A 21,432-nucleotide genomic window follows, 5' to 3' on the forward strand; every position below is an offset into this window, starting at 1 on the left:
CTTATATCAATATCAAATTAAACAGAAATTAATCTTCTTATTTAATATATAATGAATATATCTATTATTCATATAATAAGGTATAATACTTGTTAGTAGTAAAGTTATACTGAATGAGCTATAAACTGAATGAGTTAAAAGTTCAATAATTCTTATGTAATATTTTAACGTTTCAATAGTTCTTTTTTTTAAACAGTGTATAGAGAGATTGTCAATTGATATAGCTTAATATTCATTTAACATTTAAAATTAAGTATTATACTTCAAGATATAAAGATATAGTATAGAAGGGTTTGCATTGCGTTGAAAGATCATATTTATATGAATTTAAACTGTGATGGTATGAGCACTTACGTCTGAACATTTAGACTCTCTGTCAGAAAAAGCAAAAGATTTATTCCAAAACAAATAGCATGTATTTATGCATCTTATGTATTACTTATTTCTTTTATATTGTTAGTTTTTTTATAACGAAAATATATAGGAAATTAAATCTGCCGACTTTAGAGAATTATACTATTGAGGTATATATACAAATATCTATCCATATTCGATTCTTTTATGTGTTACATTACTTAATTATACATGTAAGAAACTACTCCACAATGAAACGCTTTACTGACATATTATAATTAAATATAATAGCATAAAACATTTTATTAAAAAAGGGTCAGTTTTTTCTAAATTATTATTATTATTATTATTATTATAGTAACTTATTCAGTTCTATTATTTCATTCAACTGTAACCTTTATCTATTTTATATGATTTATTAATCACATACGAAATAGAAATTATAATGGCGACATTGACCGTGTATCATATCAAACACGCGTTGGAGCAGTAATTCTTTTTCAATTAATGATTAGATTATTTATATTTCAGCACTGACATTTAGAGCAGATTTATATTAAAATATATTTTTTCTCTCTTGAAGAAAGACAATGTTATATATTAGCCTATTGCATTAATAAGAGAAAAGAACAGATAAATTGAGCAGGCTTGGCATTTCGTAGCCTAAGTCTGATGCTGAACTTGACTCTCTCTTGCTCGCAGGTCCAATTCGTTCCGGCAGACTAGCGGTGGTAGGGCATTGCAGGGCTCGGAGGGGGAGGCTATCGTGGGGCCACTCCGAGCAGCTCACTTATGGGCAGCTCCAGCATCTCTGCCCACCCCCTCCTGCCCCTCGGCGATCCTGGTATGTACCATGACCGATACCAACCTCCAGAACAGCTTTCTTTCTATTTCTGTGCCTTTTTTTAGTCTTCTTCTTTATCTCCTTCCTCAAATTTTCTTTATATTTATTTCGCAGTATTGTATTCGAAGTATTGTAACGGTAGAGTAGATTAGCGTATTATATATAGGAAGCTTTTCGAAACTATACACAAAAATGAAAGAAATTGTATTAGAATTATTTTCATTATTTATTATGATGCATTATTCATTTTCGAAATGATATATGAAATTATGAAACATAGTTTCGGTTTTGTTATACACGATTTACACTATAATCATATATATGTGTGATATATATATCATATATATATATGGCCTTATTTTGTGAAATTTGTTAATTCATGAAATGACTAGCTAAACTTTAAAATAACTACACTGACCTGTTTTAATATGTTGAACGCCAAGCGAATTTTTAAAGAAATCCCCGTCAGGCTATGGGCGTTTGTATTTGTATTGAAAGAACAGTTGAACTGTGACTTGTGTTGTCACTGGTGACTGACACGGCCTAGAATTCGCGTGGTGTTCATATGTAAATGTGTTAAATATGAAAGAAAACAGAATTACATATATAATCTCATTATTTTCTAAAATTACTAGTTTTAGTGTATAATAAAATTCTTTTTATATGCTTTTCTAAAAACTTCTAATTATTTCAAATAAAGCCTAGGGTTTCCACGATTGAACTGAATTATACAATTTAACGCTAATAAATATATGTATATATTGAAAGGATTTACATTATCATAATGCACTCTGGTTTATGAGAGATTAATGTTGTATGTATGTTATATATATATATGTATATTACTAATGAATGTTTAGCCCTGGCAACCCCAGCTCTGTCTCTGTCATGCGGCTCGATGACACTGGATTCTCCGACGACTGTGACGAGTGTCTCGATGGGAGGGACGATTCACCGTCGCGACGACACAGCTACATCGTTTCGGACGCTCACCTCTATCGACGTCCATTCGCCAGCCACCCCCAGCCAGGCTCCAGCACAGCGGCAGACGCTTGCTACCAATCAGCAACGGATTTCATCAGCAGGTCGTATCAGCCCCTCTAACAGCAGTCCTCCCGAATTCCCAGCACCGCGACCTATACCTAGGCATCCTTGGCAACGATCTGCCAGTTGTCGCGAATTGTATGCATCTAGCTTCGAAGATTCTGGCAAGGCGCGTCCAAAGGATCAAACAAATAGTGGTGAACCTGTTTTAGAGCCCTTCCAATTACCCTCTCAGGGCGAATTAGATAATCCTGTAACGCGTTACGACGATACTAATCGTTCGTATAGTGCCGCTAGTTCGAAATTACCTTCCTTAGATCACGATTCCGTACCCGAACGTGTTTATAGTAGCTCCTATCCAGGAACATCGTCGTTATCTACCGAATCAGGTCACGAAGAATCTGGCCCAGCTGGAGATCTTTCACATGATGATCTTTCGCATGATTCTTATGAGCTTTTGGAACGTGAGCACGAATTTGAATATCCTGAGTCTTATTCCAGTGCTCACGAGGATAACGAACCTCTGTCCGACAATAGTGATGAAGGAATCGAACACGAAATGTTCCAAATAGATTCGGAAACCGATTCTTTTGTCAAACATAGATCAGTTAAGCCTTCGGATAAACAGCTATTTAAATCCGTGCTCGCGGATCTTAAAAATACCAAAACAAAATCCATCGATCGGTACTCAGCTGTAACCAAGGCGGACGGTGATTACGTTATTACCGAGTCTAGGATACAACGGTCGAATACACAAATAGAACGTAAATTTGAAACTAGACACGCTGCTTCCATAGAACAACCTAGTAAAACTCCCATTCCTCATCAAGATTCCAGTCGAAAGGATCCTGTCGTTTTACAAGTTCAAAAGCAAAAGGCTACAGTTCTTAACGAGTTGAAGAATTTAAAGCCGAAATATAAGATCACTCACGTTGATTCGGAAATTTTACGGGACGAGGGTATTATGCGTCCAAAATCAAGAATCGATGATGACTTGAGTCCCGTCGATACCGGTAAAGTTGATTATAGCACAAAAGCGAGAACAGTAAGGGCGCGAAGTATCGCCAGTTTGGAGGATCACGTACCACGTTCGTACGATGAGACGAGTAGTTTAGGACGTGGTTATAAATCTAGAGATAAAAAGACTAAAGATATCGAGGAAAAGTCTGAAAAAGTAATCTCAAAGATTCAAGAAAAGGAACGTAAAAGTATTGAAAGGGAGGAGAAAAAACGGGCCGAGAGGGAATATTCGAGAGAATGTAAAAGAATTGAAAAGATCGATTCTAAGGAAAGGAGATCGATAGATCGTCTTGATTCACGTGAACGAAGACTCGATAGACGTAGCGTAGATCGTAATGATACTAAAGAGTTACGTAGAAGTATCGAACGGTTGGATAGGGATCGAAGTTTTGAACGTTTAGATTTGAAAGAGAAAGGTTCTGTAGTTTATGCTGACTTTTATGAAACTAGGGGTAAGAGTGCCGAACGTTTAGATTCTCACGGGTTACGCAGTAGTGTGGAACATCTGACAAGAAGTCCTAAAGAACGAAACGTTTATCGTTACGCGGAGTCGAGAGAACGTAGGAAAAGTGTTGATCGTATCGAATTGCGTGAAACTAGAAAGAGTTCGAGCGGTAGAACTTCTTCCTTTGATTATAATCAAAGACATACGTTAGAACGTTTTGATTCTGGTAATAAAAGTCCGTTCGAACGGCTTTCATCAAAAGAGCAACGCGGTAAGAGTGTCGAGAGGCTTAATTCTCAGGATAAACCAACATTCGATTTTGATCCGAGAACGATTGAACGTTTGAGATCGTTAGAACGAAGTTTTACTGATCGTTCGGAAGTAAGATATAGTAGAAGTCATGATAGAAAAGGTGAGTTGAAGAATTTGGAACGTAAAAGTTTAGAAAAATTAGACGCTGGCGAACGTAAGTATTTAAATAAATTAGATTCGCGTGAGGGTAAGAGTCTTGAGTGTTTGGATTATGAAAGCTTGGATTGGAAAAGAAGTTTAGATAAGATTGATTCGAAATCTGGGAGAAAGAGTAAAGGTAAATTAGATAAATATAAATCTGAGGAAAAACCTCGTGAACGAGATGATTGGAAGAGTTTAGAAAAAGCACGGAAGGACAATGAACGTCGTGAACGAGAACGTCAAGCAAAATTATCGTTAGAGTCTCGAACAGATACCGTTATTGGTGTACCTCACGAAATGGACAATTTCAAGTCTAAGACTGTCTTCACCGAATATGAACCTAAGGTTATCGGTGGTGTTGTACTAGGATTCGATGAAACCATACCTGGTCATACTCCCGTAGAACGTACAAAGAGTGATCCTAATCCGGCACGTCAAAGATTAGGTTCAAATAGTAAACGTCACATGTTAATGCATCAAAAATCTATAGATTTAACACCTGCCGATTCTGGAGATGAAGATCCATTTTCGGATGGAGTAATTATTCAAAAGTCTAATATCGATATTCCTTACACATTACACAAACGTCATGTTATGAATGGAACTGCTTCTGACGAAAAATCTGAGTCTGATAGTAGTAAAACTTCGAAGAACTCCAAGAGTATTATCAAAGATTTACCAAAATTACCTTTAAAAATGGTAACCGATACTTCCTGCTTCGATCTATCGAAACTTACGTCCATAGATAAACCGGGTCATAAGTTATCGCCAGATAAAATCAAAAATTCTATTAGTCCTACTAGACCAAAGTCGATATTAAGTCCTTCAGACAAACCGAAAAGTATTTTAAGTCCAACTTCAAAACTTTCACCGACCGACTCAAAGAGTATCGTTTGTAGTTTATCACCTAATAGAAGCCCTTCGAAAGTAAGTTCAAGATCGCCAGATAAATCTCCGAAGAAAGCAATGTCATTAGATAAAGGAAGAACAGAAATGGGTCTTGACGAGCGGATATGTATTAAATCATCCAGTTTGGATAAGAAGCCATCGAAACTATCTCCAGTTGAGCCAAATATTACTATCATTTCAAGTATAGAAAAGCGATCACCTAAGATATCACCTACGGATCCTAATGTAACAATAATTTCAGTAATACAGAAAAAGAGATCATCGGATGCACATTCAAAAAGTCCTACCAAGGCTCCAAAGCCTACTAATCTAGAAATAAAATCTAAATTAGAACATAAAGTCGAAGTTTCGAAGGAGGTGAAATCCCCAAAGGATAGTCTTAAAACACCGGACGATAGTTTGGAAAAACAGGATAGTATAGAAAAGATACCTTTACCTGATATTCCTAATCCAGTTACAATTACAACAGAAGACAAACAAATAACTATTAAACAAGAGGAAGTATTGGTAGAGGAAATGGCGAAGACGATCGAGGAAGGTTCAGTAATGGTTGACGATAAGGAAAATAAAATAGAATCTGCTGGCAGTAAGGATATTTGTAAGAAAAGTGAAAGTTCACCCATTAGAAAAGCTGAAGTGATTGATGAAAAACCTAAAGTTCCAGCTAAGCCAAAATCATTAGAGAAACCAAGTATTCCTGAAAAAACAAAACGTATATTAGAACGTATAGAATCGAAGTTTTCTGAAGCCAATAAAAATTCTACTACTAAGGTACCAAGGCCTAAGATCATTGATACCGGATTTGATGATTTTGTCGAACCAGTAGCAGACTTACCTTTAGACGAAGTACCCGTTAAACCTGCATTGGAATTAGATAGTTTGAAGGTACCAGAATTCGTCCCGTTTATGCTTCGACCTCATGCTGAACCATTAAGATCTAAATCGTTGTCATTGGCTGAAGAAAAGGCACCAATAGATACTTTACTGTCACCTGAAGTAGAAAACAAGCATATAATTCAAGATATATCGCCGAAACGAGCTAAGAAAGCTAAATCAGAGATAAAAAAAGATTTTAAGAAGCAATCGAAATCCTTGGAAGGAGATAAACCGCCATTGAAGAAAACTGCATCCAAAGAAGTAAAAACACCGACGACCAGTTCTAGAATCGATAAATCTAAATTGAAGCTCGGAGAGATGCCTCAGGAAATAATAATAATCGATTCAACGGACGTAGTGCCGGAGGTTAGTATCGTGCAAAAGGGTAGATCAAAGTCCGTTACGAGACTATCCGACAAACCATTTTCAAGTTCGAAAGAAGAAAAAGATGATACGAAAAGCACACGTGGAAAATCAGCTTCGGTAGATGACGAATTGATCAAAGGTCCTCCAATTAAAAGTGACAAAGTAAGACCCAAATCTTTGGGTATATCTAAGAGTTTAGGAAGTACAGAAAAGAAAGATTCCGTTGAAAAAGTATCTCCAAAGAAGGCAAAGAGTACTGTTAAAGTAGATATCAAAAGTGATAGTAAAGCTATTGTCACGAAAGATGTCAGTATTAAATATGAATTAAAAACTACGCAACCGAAGGGAGAAGCTAAAACTGATTTAGAAGGTGAAATAACAAGTGAAGGTAAACAAGAGATTGAACAGAAAGATAAAGAGCATGACACCGAAGTTGATCAGACCTTAGAATCGAAACGAGATGCGGCTAAAGAGGTTAAGAAATCTCCATTCATGCAAGATTTAACAGAATCTCCTATAGTACTACGTAAACGGGGACAAAGTCCTATACTTTTCGCACGTGCACGTCTTGGCTTGTCTGAGGGTAGTGGTATTGGTGCGTTGCAACGTCAAAGTGCAACACAATCACCAACTGCGCAAAGACGTGCCAAATCTTTAGATGCTCCTGTCATTTCCGTTCATAGACTTCCACCGGCTAACGCATTTTCTAGTAAAGACGATACGGTTGATATGTCTGAAGGCATTGAAAATCAAGATAATGTAGCCGAGGAAAGCGTTGGTACCAACATAATATCCAAACCACAATCGATCCAGATAGAAACTTCCCCGAATTATAGATCTGACAGTACCGATCACACGACTGTTCCTGAAATTTGTACGGATTCTTTGTCCGTGACAGAAACTTCCGCGCAATATTTAGAATCACCGTTAACAGAATGCAATGAAATAGCTACATGTGCCGATTTAATTCCATACGAACAAGAAGGAACGCAATTACCGTTCTTAGAACAAGGAACTGGTAAAGAAACAGCGAGTATGGTCGAAATCGTCAAAATTGACGAAAATACGAAATTCATCGATCAAAGTTCCGTCGAATCTGCTAATGAACAAGACTTAGTAGGTTACGCTAAGGGTGATCTAGTGGAGCAGACTGACGTTATTAATATTTCAAAGTTAATTATTAAACCTATAACTCCTGAATTATCTGAAAGTACTTCGAAACAGAGCGTTGAACCTCAAATAGAAAAACTGAGCGAAGAAATAAAAGATTTCGATAGAAAGATCACTGAGCCAAAGGCGAGTCCTCAACATCAAACTGAAACATCGCAAGATATCGATGAAGTCGGTCAAAAAGATTCACCCGAAGATGAATTTTCCAATGTAACTGTTAAAGTAATTCACGACTACGGAGATGCTTACTCATCACTTAATGACTATGACGAAGGATTAAACATGGTTAAATCACCAATACAAATTTCGATTGAGGAGTGTTCGGATGAAGAGCTTCTTGAGAGCGACGAACAAGATGAAGAAATGGAAGATCGGGAGTCTGTTAGAGGTGATGGGGATGATATGCGACCATTAGATTCTGCTGATACGAGTGAGGATACGCTCGATGCACTAGACACCCAAGTACAAATGCGAGGTGCTGATAGCGAGCTTAGTTCACCGGATTATGGTGTCGATAAAATGGATGAAAAAACATTGGTCGAAGTTGAGTTAACTCCGGAATATTTAGAAATGAGAAAAGATGATGAGGAAGATACCGAAGAATTGCCAGAAGATGAATCAACTAAGGAAATGCTCGAGGAAGAAAGCCCAGTTGTCGAGCGTTTTGTAGCCGATAAAAAATTCAGACTCAGCACCGAGCGTTCCAAAAGCGAGGACACAAATACATGGACTCCCGATAGAGAGGATGCTGACTCAAGTTCCTGCTCGATCGCTCGTCCTTTGGGAATAGGCCAAATTCAATCGATAGTCGATCGCCGAGAGATTGAACAAGTGAAGGAAATACGTAAGGAGGAGTCTTTAGAAGAAGACAGTAGTAGTTCTCTACCAGCACCAAAATTAGAAATGAGCTCAACATGGAAACCGTTTCCATTAGAAAGCTCCGGTAGTTCGAGTTTAGAGGATGGTTGGGTTCCTCAAGATGACAACAACGCTCAACAGTCGCATTCTGAGGATAGTAATGGACAGAATGAGGAGAGTTTTCAAGAAGATCTGGTCGATGTTCCAGGTGGTTTCATTTATCCTATTGGGCCAGAGATTCTTGCAAGTTACGGTGCCTTTTCTTTATCAAGAACACTTTCACGAATTTCGGAGCGATCAACTACTTCCGAGCAAGATAAGAGTGACCTGGAGGATTCATTCAAACCTAGTTCGAGATCTCCAAGTCTTGATGACGAATCTTTAATTTCAAGCGATCATCAACCTTCGTTATCGTCAGACCCTCCCTCGGGTACAGCCTTGCCTTCCATGTCGGACGATCGTAGAACGTCCGCCGAGCTTCCAGATATTCCTATAGATGTAATGGGTACACAAGAGGAAGATTCCAAGTCACCAAAGACGAGAAAATCGAAATTGCAATTACAGAGTTCGGAAGATTGGCCCTCGCCACCTAGTTCACCACTCTTTGATACTCCGGTGGTGAGTCATGTAGAAACTTTTTATATGGAAATCAAGCCGGAGGAAGCTGTCAAGGTAACAGTAACGGACAGTACTACAGAAACTCCAGGTTACATTGGACATGACAGCGACTCGAGCGATGAAAATAGGACTCTTCATGAAGATTTACATTCTACTCTTCTAGAAGATGGGCAAAGTTCAACGTCGGCGACGACGGTCGATGGAACTGTGAAAATAGCTGTTAAACCGAAATCGAATTCCTACATAACAGGCTCCTCTCATAGTGAAGACACATCTATGGGTTTATCGATGTCCGAATGGTCTAGTTCTAACAACACTGTACAGCAGTTCTGTCAATATTCTGGTACGAAATCCGATGATAATTCTTTAGCAGAACTTGGAGCTTCTATCTCTGACTGGTCAGGTAGTACGACTGTCATACCACAGCAGTATTACACTACGACGACGACGGTAGAAAAGAGTCAAAGTGACACAACGACATCAGACAAGAGCATAACTAGTATGCGACCAAATTCAAAATGTCAGTCAGCTGAAAGTCCTCCCCTGCCACCTCCATCTCCACCACCCCCTTTACCTCCACCTCCTCCACCGCCTCCACCTCCACCGCCAGCGGAAGACACAAACGAATCAAATCGTAGAGAGGATACGGCTGATGATAATGTCAGTGACATCGATGAATCCTTCATTTCTATTCTTTCATCTGCTGTTATTCCTACCACGTCTGTACGGGGCGATGATGAGGGCGAGCCTATTCGAATGAGTAGGGACGACTTTGATGAAGCCAGGAAATTTATCGAATCTCAGTTCGACCAACAACGTCGTCTTTGTCGTTATGATGATAACCAACAGCGTCGTGGTCGTTCAGGTTTTACTGATATCTCGCCACCTCGTATCACCTTTCAAAATGAATATGACGAGACTTTGGATGAGGAAGACTTCCGTTTGGATCCTGAGGTGGTCGACATGGGTATCACCGACGTTCCTCTTCCTATTCCAGAGGAGGATGAAGATCAATTATATGACAATGTACCGGCTATGAAATATTCTAGTGGCGATCAAATCAGAATGGACGTTGCTCGTGGAGATAGTTCCGAAGACATGCATGAAAAATATGCTGATTTAGCTTTAAGAACGAGATTAGACAAGAACGAATGGTCAATGGATGAGCATCGTGATGTTGTTACATGTGATGAAAGATCAATTAGAAAAAAGATCGAGCGAGGTTACTCGGAGCCCTGCTCGAGGGAGGAAAATAAAAGATATCACGGTACAAGATCCACCGAAAGACCAGTTCTCGTACCTATAAGAGCTAAATCAACGCCATATTATTCGACAACAAGTCTTAGCGGGGAGTCAACCACTTCCAGTCCACCAATGCAGGCTAGAATGCAAATCCGAACTAAAACTATGCCTTATTCCTCAAGTAGAAGTCCACAAAGTGAAGGTGACACTTCTTCCAGTATGGACAGTCCTGCTCATACGCCTGACAGAGGCCAGCGCGCTTTTCGTCGTAAAAGACAGCAGAATACGAAAAGGAGACATCGTGTAGCTGTTGATTTTAAAATCAAGGATGGTCAAATTGTTTCAAGTACTGATTCCAGCTTCGATGTAACAACAATTCCACCACCACTTTTCACTGAGTCTCATAGTATTGACGTATACGAAGACGAGGATGAAGATGACGAGTACTCGGAAAGTAAGGACGATAAAGAACAGGAACAAAGTTGTCAGCAACATCGTGAATTGTCCAAGGAAGATGACGAACTCTGAAATACGCCAATGGAACAATGGCTCGACTTTAAAATGTATTTGCCTTTAAGCGATTACATAGATTACGAAACTTATTCATCGACGTAACGGAAAATTCGAATTTAAATATTTCTGATTATTGGGAATTGACGCACTCGACGAATTGATAGTGATCTTTTCTTACACGTACCGTTCTATTGGTGGAATCTAAGTGATTAGAAAAAATCGAAAGGATCATTTCGTATGAAAAGAAAAGAGCAAGAAATAAAAAAAAGAAATCTACTTCTAAACCGGAAAAAAAGTTTAATAATATCGTTAGCTATACATATTATATATGTATATAGGATGTCCAAAAAGATTGAGACCAAACTTATATTAGATATTACTGAAGTCAAATAAATGAAAAAAGTTCATGTAAACTTATGTCCGAAAATGTTTTATTGAAAAGACATGAACATTCATAGATTTATGGTCAAAATTCGTTTTACGATTAGTAGTAAAGAATTTTACAACAACTAATGCAGTCGGAATATTTGAAAGAGTTTGCCAATTACTAATTCGATGAATGGAAGCCTACATTACACATTAAAATATAAATATCTTTTAAAGTCTTTTAAAATCTTTTCAATGTAACATTTTCGGACACAAACTTATATGAACTTTATTCATCTGTTTGATGTTAGTAATACGTAGTATAAGTTCGGTCCCAACTTTTCGGACAATCTGTATATATATATATATATATATTCATATATATGTATATGAAATGATCGTTACACATTTTTAGAGATCCGATTTACTTTGATATTTATTATCATACTTAGAGTTGCCGATTTGTAGGTGATTTCGTAGTATGCATTTAATATCCATAAGAAACGTGATAACTCGTGATCGCGGGGTGGATATGTGATATATTTAAAGGAACGATACTCGCGCAATGCTATTCTAGTCATGTATTGTATAACGTTGAAGAAAAAAAAAATGAGATTAGTAGAGATGCAAAATAAAAAAGAAAAATGAAAACAGGACTTAGGGCTTTAAGGGTATATATATATACATATATATATATATTTAATTATAATATGAAACGGATACACAAGAGGTTGGTTGGTGATGGTTAATCTTTTCTTCAGACGCTCGTCCCTGGTTGTCAGAGAATGACAATTTAACTCTCTATCGTTTTAAGTTTTAGAGGTCGACAATCATCGCAGGGAGTGTCTCTGGTTAAAATATTTCAACAACCGAGTATAGATATATCGGATCTTGTTTTCTACTTCGGTTATGAGAAAACAATGTATAAATAATGTATACTTTTATTACTATTTCCTTAATATTCGTATTAGGATAATTAAAAGGTCTTGTGGAATTTGTCTCTTGTAATTTAAAGCGTATTATTGGTGACAAACACTGGAAATGGTTTCATAGAAGAATCGATATGCTCAAATAGTTGGTCTGTATATGAGAAACATATGGGTAAAGTTTTGGATTGATGATTGAACCGAGTCTTTTAAATAAAACGTGTCAAAAGAAAGAAAGAAAGAAAGAAAGAAAGAAATGAATGAAAGGAAGAATTAAAGGTATTTTCGACAAACTTGAATAAAACACGTTTAAAAATTTGTTTCATCTTTCATCGTGCCTAGTTTTTATACTATATTCGTCACGTTTTCACTTTTAATATGACATGAAAAGTTTTCATGAACAGTACTTCACACGTAGTTCTCCTCTGACAATTTCATATTGTTTCTTGTTTAAAAAAAGAAAAACAAACAACAACAACAACAACACACACACACAGTAAATAGAAAATTTGGTACAGAAGTGTCGAATAGGAATGAATTCATTGAACAACGTGGCCCGTCGTGCAAGATCAAATAAATATATATTAAAAAAAAAAAAAAATAAAATAAAGAATACAATTAATAAATAAATAAAAAAAAAGAGACAAAAAAAAAACATGAATTAAAAGCAATAATGTAGCTCGTACGATAGACTTGGTTTCTGAACGTGCACGGATAATGCGATCAAAAGGCATCCAAGGCTGTAATTGATTTATTTTTATACGCGCGATTGATTTCATTTGTTTAAGCTTAATAGGGTGGGACTCGTTTTATTTAAATATTATTTATTTATTTATTTATATTATTTTTTTAACGCCTGAGGTAAAAGTACCATCTGTTTCGCGATAATCTAATAATAATAATAATAATAATACTCATTCCGAATCTCCCTGTAACCATAAAACCGAGTCAATCGGTAAAGGGAGTATAAATAATTATATTAATTACGATATAACACGATGACGATCGATCACGCATCATCGTTCTCGAAGAAAATTTTCAAATAAATAAAAATAAAAATGTTAATCGTTTCAACGAAGTAACAACATTCAGCAAGTTTTAAAAACACTTTTAGATATCGAGCCAGAATACGAACAATCTAGTTCCTTACAATATACAATTTTATTATCATAATGTTTACTCGTTTTTTGCGATTCGCGCTACCGTTAAATAATCCTTATCATATGTACTATTTATAGGTATGAACGATCATTGATAATCACGTTACCGTTAATAATCATTAATTATTATCGCGATCACTATTGCCGTCATTAATCATTATTACTCTATTAAGGCTATACACAATTATTGTTACTATTAATGGTAGAACACAGTGAAAGTTATTAATACGTATCCGCATACACGTTATTATGTATGTATAAAATAGTACGGGGCGCGCGACTGCTGAGTGCCGATATAATACGATGGAGAAACTTCATTATTTTTTTCGACTAATTAACGATATCGGTTAATATGACAAGGTAAGAAGGACAAAAAAAGAAAACAATCCTTTGTCATCTTCTTTAAGGGACAAAATAAATACTGCTGACGTATCATCGATTTATAGATTTTTCCAACGTCTCGTCTGAAGGATGTAGATAAATATATATATATGTATATATATTTATATATGTCAATTCATCAAACTATTATTTATTATTTTATAAAACTTTCTTTTTGTTTTCATTTAAATATATCAAAAATCTTGCTAATAAGAAATGTTAAATAATTGATTTGTAATTTTGTTAACGTTATTGTCGAAAAAAATAATGTTCTGTTCATATTCGAATAGAGAGAAGATAGATTGTGATGCAGATTATTTATACGCACAAGATCGAAACGAGAATTTTTTCGGATAAAATTGGTTATCGTCGAAACGAACGATTGTAAAACATCGTTCAATATACAAATCATCGACGATTAATCTTATTTCCCCAATTGAAAAGCAGATATGTCTTTCCTGATTTATTGGTTTATTTATTTGCATGCATACTTCAGATTATCCTTTGACTTTATTATAATCATCGTGAGCTTTTAATTAAACGCCTTCTCTAAACCCCCATAACTTCTTCCTCCTCCTCCTCCTCCTCTTCCTCTTTCTACTCCTCCATAATTATCAATCAATTAAAGAATAAAATGATAAACTTCGTTTTCACATTGCGAGAAATGAAATTCTGTGCACTGTCCTCGCACATGTTCAATTTGTTTCTTTATCCAAATCTTTCCTAAAGTTTTTCAAAATACCATATATCGTATCCTCGGCTCTATATCGATTATTTTTTTTTGTTTTTTGTTTGACTTGTCATCGTTTTTTCGTTTCAGAAACGAGCATGTATTGTAAATTGTCTTATGAATTGATCCAACATTATCCTGTGTTAATTAATTGATTTTTCAATCTTTTTTTTTTCATTTTTTTTTTTTTATTTTTTTTTTAGTAGATGAATTTAAAATACTTGCTCGTATTCTGTTGTTACTTTGGTTCTTGCATTTGTGCATCGTCAATTTGTCATCCCATCGTTATCAACACACGCACGCGTTTTTTCACGCACTCTTTTTACAATCTATCATTTTTATTATTCATTTCTATTCTATTATTTTGTTCCCTTTTCTTTTTTTTTTTTTTTACAATTCATTCGTATCTTACTTTTGTTCATTAATTAATCCTTTTTTTTTTATTTATTCACTCTCTTCTCCATTTTCATTCGCTCATCATATTATACGTTTGATTTTCATTCTTATTGATTTTTCTCCAAATTTTCTATAATTATAATTGTACAAACATATTTGCACGATCTTTTGACGAACATTAACTTTATTTCAAAAATTTTTAATAAATTGAAAAAGAAAGAAAGAAAAAACAAACAAACAAACAAACGAAATTGATCAGTCTATAATACATTATGATTGTTTCGTTGCGTGACGATAAATAATAATAATAAAAAAAAAATAAAAAATAAAGCTGTCTTATTAGATTCAATTTCATATCACCAACTGTGTTATCTTATTTTTATTATTAAAAAATAAAAAAAAAAAAACAAAACAAAAAAAGAAAAAGAACAATATCAAAAGACACTTGCAAATGCATTTGTAAAAATAATTTGATGATAAGACACAAAATAATTCGTGTCGTAAATTATTCGGTTATATCAGTATTATTATCTGTTTTTATTCTTACACGTGCGCGTGCGAGTGTGTGGTGCGTATTTTTCCGTGTTACTCACGCACACCGTACTTAAAAAGATTAATTGTTATTCATTATAAAAAAAAAAACAAAAAAAGAAGAAGAAGAAAAAAAAAGAAAAAAGAAAAAAATACAAAGAATAATTAATAGGAAAAAAAAAAAAAATATATTTGATGTAGCCGCGAAAGCGTCGAGAGCGTGATATGCGACGAGAAAAGTTGATCGGCAATATCGACAATTTAGCGACTGACTGAAAACACTGTATTCACTACTAACGACTAACTATATTACACGAGTACACACATATACATATAAAACATGATCTAGTCTAGTCATAAGGAATTAGTATGAAATGGTCGTGATACCTGGCAATAGGGATCAAGGTATTAAACGATAAAAACGTAACATTGTGGGTGACTCGTACGGTTATTCAAATATTCACCCGTAGTCCGAGAGTTAAATCACTCTGTCCAATTTTCGTGACTCTTTCTTTTTTCGTATCCTTTGATCCCTTGCTCTTCACAGATAGATATTCATATAACGCGTTTTTGATCAAAAATTACTCTTGAAAAAAAAAAAGAAAAAAAAATATAATTAAAAGTCAGTTTCATAAGCGTGCGACACGACGTTAAACAAATTGGACAAACTGTGTCCGACTAATTGCACATTTTCAAAATCAATTTCAAATCTGATTTGAAATCGTCGGTCAAACCAAATGGATATATATATATATATATATATATATATGTATTCACGATAAACAATGATCTAAAAGATCTTTCTTCGTTAAAATGTGTGTCAGCACATATGAAATGTTTTTACAAAAAAAGAAAAAAAAGAAAGAAAAAAAAAGGTTCACATGAAAAACGCCACATAGTAGTTTAACGATCGTTAAAGAATCTACATCGTGTACAAATAAGAGACTCGAAATAATTTTTCAATTATCTCGCGTAAGAATATTCTTATTATTATTGTATTATCATTATCGTTATTTTGATTATTATTGTTATTGTTTTATAGTTGTGTAGATGATGATGATGATGATGATGACCGTTTATATATCCATTTGCATATTTTTTTTAGGACATTTGTCATATTATTTATTTATTTTGATATAAGACAAGAACAAAAAACAAAAAAAAAACAAAAAAAATGTGTGATGAAAAATAAAATAAGAAAGTGAGATTTGGGACGATGATCAGAGAAACGTCGAATGTGTTTCGATAGTAAAAATTAGAAATCCTAACACCATCCACACCAACACTCTACGTATGCTTCTCGACAGGTGGTGATATTAATCGGTGGAGCTACACAAACGGATTCGTGAATTCTCCGGCATGGCATGTGCCGTTTCGTGTGAACCCAGTACGCAATGTATTGGCTCATGCGACACCTCGCTCCCTGACCAATCGATTCCTTCCGGTTTACCCACGTTGAGAATCGAGAAACGGGGCCAATCTTGCCAAATGCGAAAGTGATGTACCACGCTGCAGGTCGGATTCGACTAATAATCACAAAATAAATAATCAGATCTTTATCAATTGAAATTTATGCGTTGACAAGAAATGTTTATCTAATTGACCCTAGTAGCATAATAAAATATTGAAAAATATTGAATTACATATGTATTTAATATTAACAAGAGATTCCATGTTGTCTTTTTAATATTAAATACAAATGTATTCAATATTTTTTTGCTACTAGGGGAAGTAGCAAAGTAGGAAGAAGCTAGTAGGAAAACTAGCTTCGGCTCTTTTTTTTTTTTTTTTTTTAATTCTTATTATTTGAACTAAACATTTAGAATTCTTTTGAAAAATAAAACAACAAACAATTTGTAATCGTATGCAATTCAATTAAAGAACTAGTAGACATATTGTAGGTGGTATCAAAGAAGATCGGATTGAACGGAATCCGCTAAATAAGATTTGTTGACTCAAACGATTATTTGAACACTTGTCAAAGATGAAAATAAAAGAAATTATTATTAATATTATAATTGGTTGATTCAACAAATCAACTCGCGGTTAAGAATCCATTTTTATCACGCTATTGCGCTGCTGCTGCTGCTGCTCTTACATTAGCTATTTTACTTTTTCTATTCTTTTTTTTTTTTCTTTCTTTTTCTTTTTCTTTTTCTTAGCTGCTACATGCCTTATTACTTGTTTATTCTTTCATAGAAAAAAAAGAAAAAAGGAAAAAAGAAAAAACACTTACCATTAGTAAGAAATATCATTATTAGCCATTAATGGCTATAATAGCTCGATCATAATTTTCATATTCACAATGTAGAATGAAAAAAAAGCGATAGAGATGAAATAATATGGATGAAAAAAAAGCAAAAACAAAAACAAAAAAAAAATTGTTAAACATAAATATAAAAGAACGCTGGAAGAAAAGAATGAAAAGAAAAAAAAAGCTTAAAACGAATATTAAACATGCAAAATTTCTATGATGTTGCTATCTTATTAATTGTTACATTCGCACTGCACACTGTAGGTGTTTAGAAATTAGAAAATAGCGGTATGTTAGTTTGCAAGATTAATCAATTTTTCTTTTTCTAGAATATAAAATAATCGCGTAGAGAATACTTTTAATAGAAAAAAAAAAAACCAAAAAAAAGAGAAATATTTCAAAGATTTTTCATCATTTTCTTATATTATAATAAAATTCGTACTAGAGAATCGAAATTGATTTGTTCGTCAAATTTAGTAGGTTATTTCTTTGAAGAAAGAAAAAAAGTATTAAACTTTGTATGCTTGTTCAGTTAACAAACAACAAACCTGTCTTCTTTAGCACTTCGACATTAAATCACAACAAGAGCACCCTTTTTACGCACTTTGTTTACCTTTTGTATTCCGTTATGTTATCTCATGAATTATTTGATTGTAACTCACATATAGTTAAATTTTTGTAGTGGATGAAACTAATTTGAACAATTATTTAGCCATCACATTTGAATCATGTGTCACAAAAGACTTCGTTATGCCTCATCATAGTGTACCGTTCAATCCTGTCTCCCGATGTGTTGCGTAGAGATGTGAATTTTGCAAAATCATTCCTACAGATGAACTTTAAGTCAGTCAAAAGAATTTCACTATTTTCACTTAAAATGAATATCGTTCTACGTGTATCAAATGTGATCATGATGAATAACGTAAAAGTTCAAATAAACAATGTGAACTCTAAATCTAATAAACACGTAGGTTAAACGATTCACCAAATATAATAATAACATTTATCTAGGAACAATAAAATATAAATACGCGAGAGATTAAAAATCAATAATTGAGCTACGATAATTTTAATGAAACAAACATTGAAATAATGATAGTGATATAAAATATCTATTTTGTTGATAAACTGATTAAACTCACATCTCTAATTGCAGTGTGGTACTAATCTTTCCTGCATCATACACACTCGTATTATACACATGTCAATTATCAATTATCTGCCGTTTTACTCTTAGGTGGTACCTTATGATCATTGCGTAGCGATTACTTACACCCTTTTCACGATATTTCGTAAATCTATTTATTATTACCACCGGTCATGATATCCTACCACCTCTTTTTCTTTTTATGTCTCTACACCATGTTTATATATAAATACACACAGAAATTCGTGTGTCATCTGACTCTATGTTCCTCTCATTTCCTATTTCTTCATCCTCACTTTCTGTCTCTCTCTCTCTCTCTCTCTTTCTCTTTCACCCTTTAATCGTGTGTTTCATACGGGTAATATCATAGTATTTTTGCAGCATATGTGTAATAACACATATTATACACAAAACACCACATATCCTACTAAAATCAGCCATTTCTTATTATTAATCTTCTTTGATCTTCTATTTAATGTGGCCTTCTTCCAGGTGTTCAACCTCGTTGTCGTTAAATATGTAAATCAATGTGAATCACGGATGATGATAATAATAATAATGACTTTGTTATTATTAATGATTACTAAGCGAGACGATTATTATATTGTCTCATTATTGCGACATAAAAAAAAAAAAAAAAAAAAAAATTAAAAAAAAAACCAACTTTGATTCTTTATCATTTTTAGCGTAAACAAGGAAAAGAATAATTTTTTTTAAAAATAACTAAGCAAGACGTTTAGTCTTTAGTGATATATAAATAACATATACCTGTATAATAATTGATTAATAGGTGTTATGTTTATCATTTTGTCTTTCGTACATTCCCAATTATTATTATAAATATGTGCCAAATTTTTGATAACAACCAATCTTTCGTTTAATTTTCGATACTCGAATCGAATATATGATGAAGAAGTATCATAATTAAAGGCCGACTGAATTCTTTTTATAAAGCTTATAAAAAGTCAATTTGTTCGTTAGATGTTCTTCCAATATTAATTATCTTATTCAATGGAAAAAGAACAAAAAAAAAATAAGAAAACGTACGCAAACAGATTCGACGGGGATGAATATCGTTCCCACTAAGGATTAATTATATATCGTCGTGATATATATTTCTTTTGCAAATGTCCTTTCAAAAAAAAAAAAAAGTAACGCGAACGAACGTAAAATGAAAAGCCAAGAAATTCGAATGATTAAAAGCGTTGTGTTCGTTGATGATGATATCCATGATTGTCGTAATACATTTCAATTAAGAAGAACACAAAAAACAAAAGAAATCGAAATTAAATCGTTTTTGTCTCGTTAAAAGAAGGGATATTGGTTGTTTTTTTTTTCTTTACTTCTCGTTTTATAAACGATTTAAAATTGAAGATATTTATATAGGAGAGAAAAAAAGTTTATCGTGGGACGAGTGTGTTCGTCGTCGTGTCGATTCCAATACTCCCTTGTGTCTGTTCTTTATGTAATTTTTTCAAAACGTTTATTATCGATATACCGTACTTGTTAACTCTACACGCACGCGCGCGCACACACATACACATACGTACATACATTACATACATACATACATACATACATACATACAATTACACTTACATAAAACCTGCTATCCGCAGTGGTTCCCCTTGGTAAGGATATTTATGGACTTAGGCTACGATGGCTGTCCACATTATTCTGCTAATATTTCTTCGAAAAAGGAAAAAGAAATAAATCAAATAAAAAAAAATAAAAATAAAAAAAAGAACAAGAATAATAATAAGGGGAATCATGGCGTTAGAACGGAGGAAAAGCGATATTCCAGGCGTAGGAAGTCTATTGTACATTGATTATTGATACTTAATTATGATAACAATAAATTATATACAAAGTCACTTGAAAAGTCTCTGTAATTTCGTCACAAATTAATTACTTTTATATTATTTTCTATTTTACGGTAGATTTTTTATCATTCTAGTCTAACGAAAATGTTCTTCTTGTTTTTGTTATTATTTTAACTATTATTATTACTATTATTGTTCTCGTTGTTATCATCGTGGACCTTCCTTCTTCCGACTACTTATTCTATTCTATTCTATTCTATTTTATTTTATTCTATTCTATTCTTTAAACCCAGGTTTTTTTTTTTTTGTTAGCGACTAGTAGTGTATATCCTTCCTTAAGGGTACGTGAGTTCTTTTTTCCTCCCTTCTATTATTTTTGTTTATATCCGTATCTTTTTATCGCACTCTCGGATTCGTTGGTCGACCGGATGACAATACTATGTGTGAGTAAATCCCTAAAATGCCTATCTTAACTGTCAAGATTGTTGATTCTTTTTGATATCTTCATTTTGATTCAATATACAATTATATACGCTTGCTAATATGCACTTCCGTCTGATTGTATTCTTTTTTTCTTTTGTACTCTCCACGAGTTTAAATCTCATAAGTGGTGTACATATTTGCACATATCATCATCATCATAGGATGAGTGGAAAAAGAAAAAAGAAAAAAAAAGAAAAGAAAATAAAATGACAAGATAAAAAGAAGAGAATACTTAGGAATTTGTTATATGCACCACCACAAGTGTAAATTCGTGGACGATTATTATTTGTTGAGAATTTCAATAGAATGGCTTTTGTTTGCATAGGACCATTTATCCGTCGTACATATTTGTTCATTTTGTTGCCTTAGAAAACCGACCACCACGTATATGCTTTATAGGAAAAAAAAAAGGAAAAAAAAAAAAGATCTTTCTCATTGATTTATTTAAAGCACGCGTCTCTCCTATGACAACAGGAATTAAGAAGAAGAAGAAAAAGCATGCAGTATTTAAAAAAAAATAATA

General features: G+C 33.9%; 2 protein-coding genes and 1 long non-coding RNA gene across 3 annotated transcripts in view; 2 read left to right on the top strand and 1 right to left on the bottom strand.

Annotated features, from left to right (window-relative positions):
- LOC107065114 (Chondrocyte-derived ezrin-like domain containing protein) overlaps nucleotides 1–21,432 on the top strand; it is a 31,229-nt gene that overhangs the window by 4,671 nt on the left and 5,126 nt on the right. The window contains 3 exon segments of the mRNA XM_015318484.2: nucleotides 1,057–1,103; nucleotides 1,106–1,198; nucleotides 2,059–2,283. Of these exon segments, the coding sequence (XP_015173970.2) occupies nucleotides 1,057–1,103; nucleotides 1,106–1,198; nucleotides 2,059–2,283 (365 nt within the window).
- LOC107065117 (uncharacterized) lies at nucleotides 1,208–2,113 on the bottom strand. The gene is made up of 3 exons (XR_016176959.1): nucleotides 1,974–2,113; nucleotides 1,617–1,741; nucleotides 1,208–1,378 (listed from the first exon to the last, which is right to left on the bottom strand). It is a non-coding gene; the product is annotated as an uncharacterized LOC107065117 (long non-coding RNA).
- On the top strand, nucleotides 2,289–20,477 carry LOC149033618 (uncharacterized; the record flags this gene model as incomplete). The annotated part of the gene is made up of 1 exon (XM_089173529.1): nucleotides 2,289–20,477. A coding segment is annotated over one exon (8,439 nt), but the record flags the coding sequence as incomplete, so codon positions are not given.

The sequence above is a fragment of the Polistes dominula genome, unplaced genomic scaffold (genome assembly GCF_049000335.1).
Source record: "Polistes dominula isolate Pdom_NZ unplaced genomic scaffold, Pdom_raw_medaka contig_28, whole genome shotgun sequence".
Taxonomy (NCBI): Eukaryota; Metazoa; Arthropoda; class Insecta; order Hymenoptera; family Vespidae; genus Polistes; species Polistes dominula.